The sequence below is a fragment of the Montipora foliosa genome, chromosome 1 (assembly GCF_036669935.1).
Source record: "Montipora foliosa isolate CH-2021 chromosome 1, ASM3666993v2, whole genome shotgun sequence".
Taxonomy (NCBI): domain Eukaryota; kingdom Metazoa; phylum Cnidaria; class Anthozoa; order Scleractinia; family Acroporidae; genus Montipora; species Montipora foliosa.
In genome coordinates this window covers 64,728,357-64,730,856 of record NC_090869.1, presented here as the reverse complement: position 1 = coordinate 64,730,856, position 2,500 = coordinate 64,728,357, and the positions used below count along the sequence as shown (strand labels likewise).

Genomic DNA, 2,500 nt, shown 5'->3' with positions numbered 1-2,500 from the left:
GGAATTTTATATTTATGCTGGGACGCTGGATTTAAACATCTTTTGTTTGGCATGAACTTTTTTGAATTCAAACAAGGGTGTAATGCTCTGTTTGGTTAAACTTTGTTAAGCTGAACCGGACTATTTGGTCTGAACACGGGTTGAGTCCTCGAGGAGAGCAAACTCTCATGCCCTAACAGAAGACTCCATCCGGTTGAGGCGGGGCTCGACGACGATACTGAGTAACAGATCATGATTGTGTTCTAACAATGGTCGAACTCCTCTTTGATAGGCTCTCCCATACGTTGTGATTCTTATCGGCATGTTGTTCTTCGTGTATGCAGTCATCGGAATGCAGGTAGAAAAAAATACTGTCTATGTCAAAGTGAATATAGGCACAGTAGTAAAATGAACAGAGCGTGCGGGATTCTTAAAATTAATTAGTGTCAGTGACTATGGACCTGACTTTTCTGCCATTTAAAAATAATCACTGCACTAGAAGTGAAATGAAAGCATGAAGAATTCGATTTAAACACTTGACCTCTGCGTTACCTGTGCAGTGCTCCAGCAGGAGCCCTTGAGTAGTTGAGTAGGAGACAGCAACTCCCATACCGAGTCTATGTCACAGCATTTTTACAGACCAATCTATTTTTGGACTACCTTTGCCCTAAAACAACAAAGGCAGTTCCGGTTCGGTGGCGCTTTGACGTCAAGTTAGTTTCCTGTGATTGGTGATCGGGCTCCTGCGGGAGTCTCGATCGCTGGAAATTCAATCTAAAAATAAATCGGTCTTTGAAAGCGCCCTGTCAGGAATATATGGGAGTTGTTCGCTGCTGCGTTCGTTGGTTCTCTACTCTGCTCCGAGAGGTTTTTGTCTGGGTAGAGGGGGTAGTTTTTAAAGAAACTGTGGTGCTGCGTCGGTGGGGAAGTAGTACACGAAAACTTTTGGTTTTATCAACGGCGTTGATAATGTAAATTGACCACCGTACAGGATTATAAAAGCTACATAACGTTTCCAGCGTTAGCTCTTTGGTAGTCCGGTTTTCTTCTCTCCTCCAAAACCTATCAGGCCAACTGTTAGCTGGTCACTTAAGGAGTTCATCATAAACCCCTGTAGGATGGAAATATATGAACTATACTAGGAGCAATCATTAATGATTAAGTGCTTTCGTTGGGAGAACTTTGAAAGTTGGAATCACTAGACGAGCCGAGATGCCATAAAGACCATCAGGATCCCATGAATAGGAGCTTGCCTCTCCCACAAAAGCCCAATAAGTCAACCTTTGTGCGCATCTTTCTAGCTTAGAATGCCACGAGTTCTCCGGGTCTGCACGCACTGGTCAATCAAAATAAAGTTATTGTCAAACAAACGACGACAAAAATAGCAAAACCCAATGTATGCAAATTTATGTCAATATGAGTCTTCTGCTTAAGGGTTAATTCTAAAAATAGAAAGATACGCGCAAAGGTTGACTCGTGGATATAGTGCATAGGGAGACTCCTAATCAATGGGCTCCTGAAACGAAGCACTTACGTAAAGAACGTCTATCAAAGGTATTAATACGAGAAGTGTGTGGAATGTGGCTAAAAATGGAAAGCCATTGTCGCTTCATCGTCACTGTTATTAGGGACTTTAAGATCTACGCGGTTGTCAACGAGAACGCCACAAAACAATGTAATTGGTTACTTGAGGAAAAAAAATCTTGCTGCAAGTTAGGCTCGCACATATTTTTGCGATAACTTTAGGTAACAACGAGGTGAAATCACCAAATTTGAGGTTTTGAACACGAACATACAAATGTGAAATTCTCATTTTCTATTTTTTATCTGAAACAACTCGCACCAGTTTATTTTTAGGATACTTCATCCACATTGTACGACGTGAACGAGATGAAATAATCGCTAAATACGTATGATATTCATCGACAAAATTATATTTCGAGGTGACGTTTTCGTCGACGTCTTAAAGTCCCTGTTGGGCTGTTGAGGAAAGATCTCATGGATATACCCACCACGAGTCCCCTAGGTTAAACTCTCATTTTACAGATTAAGTCTAAGTGCCCATTTTAACGATTAGGTCTAAACTTTCGTTTATCTTATTGCTATAGCAATATTTAGTTCTAGAAACTGATTTAGAATGGTCATTTTTTTAGAGTTATGGGTTGGTGTATATATCCATGAGATCCTTGCCCCTGTTGCCAATATGGGTGGTTTTCAATCACGTGATGAGACGGCCATGTTGCTGCACAAAACAATAGCAAATTATAGCTCATGTTTTGCATAAAAATAGAGGCAAATTTTCAAAAGCTTTTTTTCTCTATTGTTCTGTGCACCAAAACGGCTGCTGTGACGTCAGGTGAAAACCATCTACATAGCTTGTCTGAGCTATAGACCTTGTTTATCCACCAAAACAAAAGAAAACGTTTGCATGATAATAGAGCTCAATTCCCGGAGGATTAGTTGGGGACACCAACATGGCCGCCGTTCCATTGTTTAGGTACACCAACATGGCCGCCGTGAC

General features: G+C 41.1%; 1 protein-coding gene across 6 annotated transcripts in view; it reads left to right on the top strand.

Moving 5' to 3' along the window:
- LOC138004840 (voltage-dependent calcium channel type A subunit alpha-1-like) overlaps positions 1-2,500 on the top strand; it is a 114,884-nt gene that overhangs the window by 94,533 nt on the left and 17,851 nt on the right. For all 6 annotated transcript variants that reach the window (XR_011123804.1, XM_068851182.1, XM_068851179.1 and 3 more), the window contains one exon: positions 272-337. Coding sequence is in view for 5 of the 6 variants with exons in the window: in XM_068851182.1 (XP_068707283.1) it covers positions 272-337 (66 nt within the window). In the remaining variant the exon portion in view is untranslated. The remainder of the gene's footprint in view (positions 1-271; positions 338-2,500) is intronic.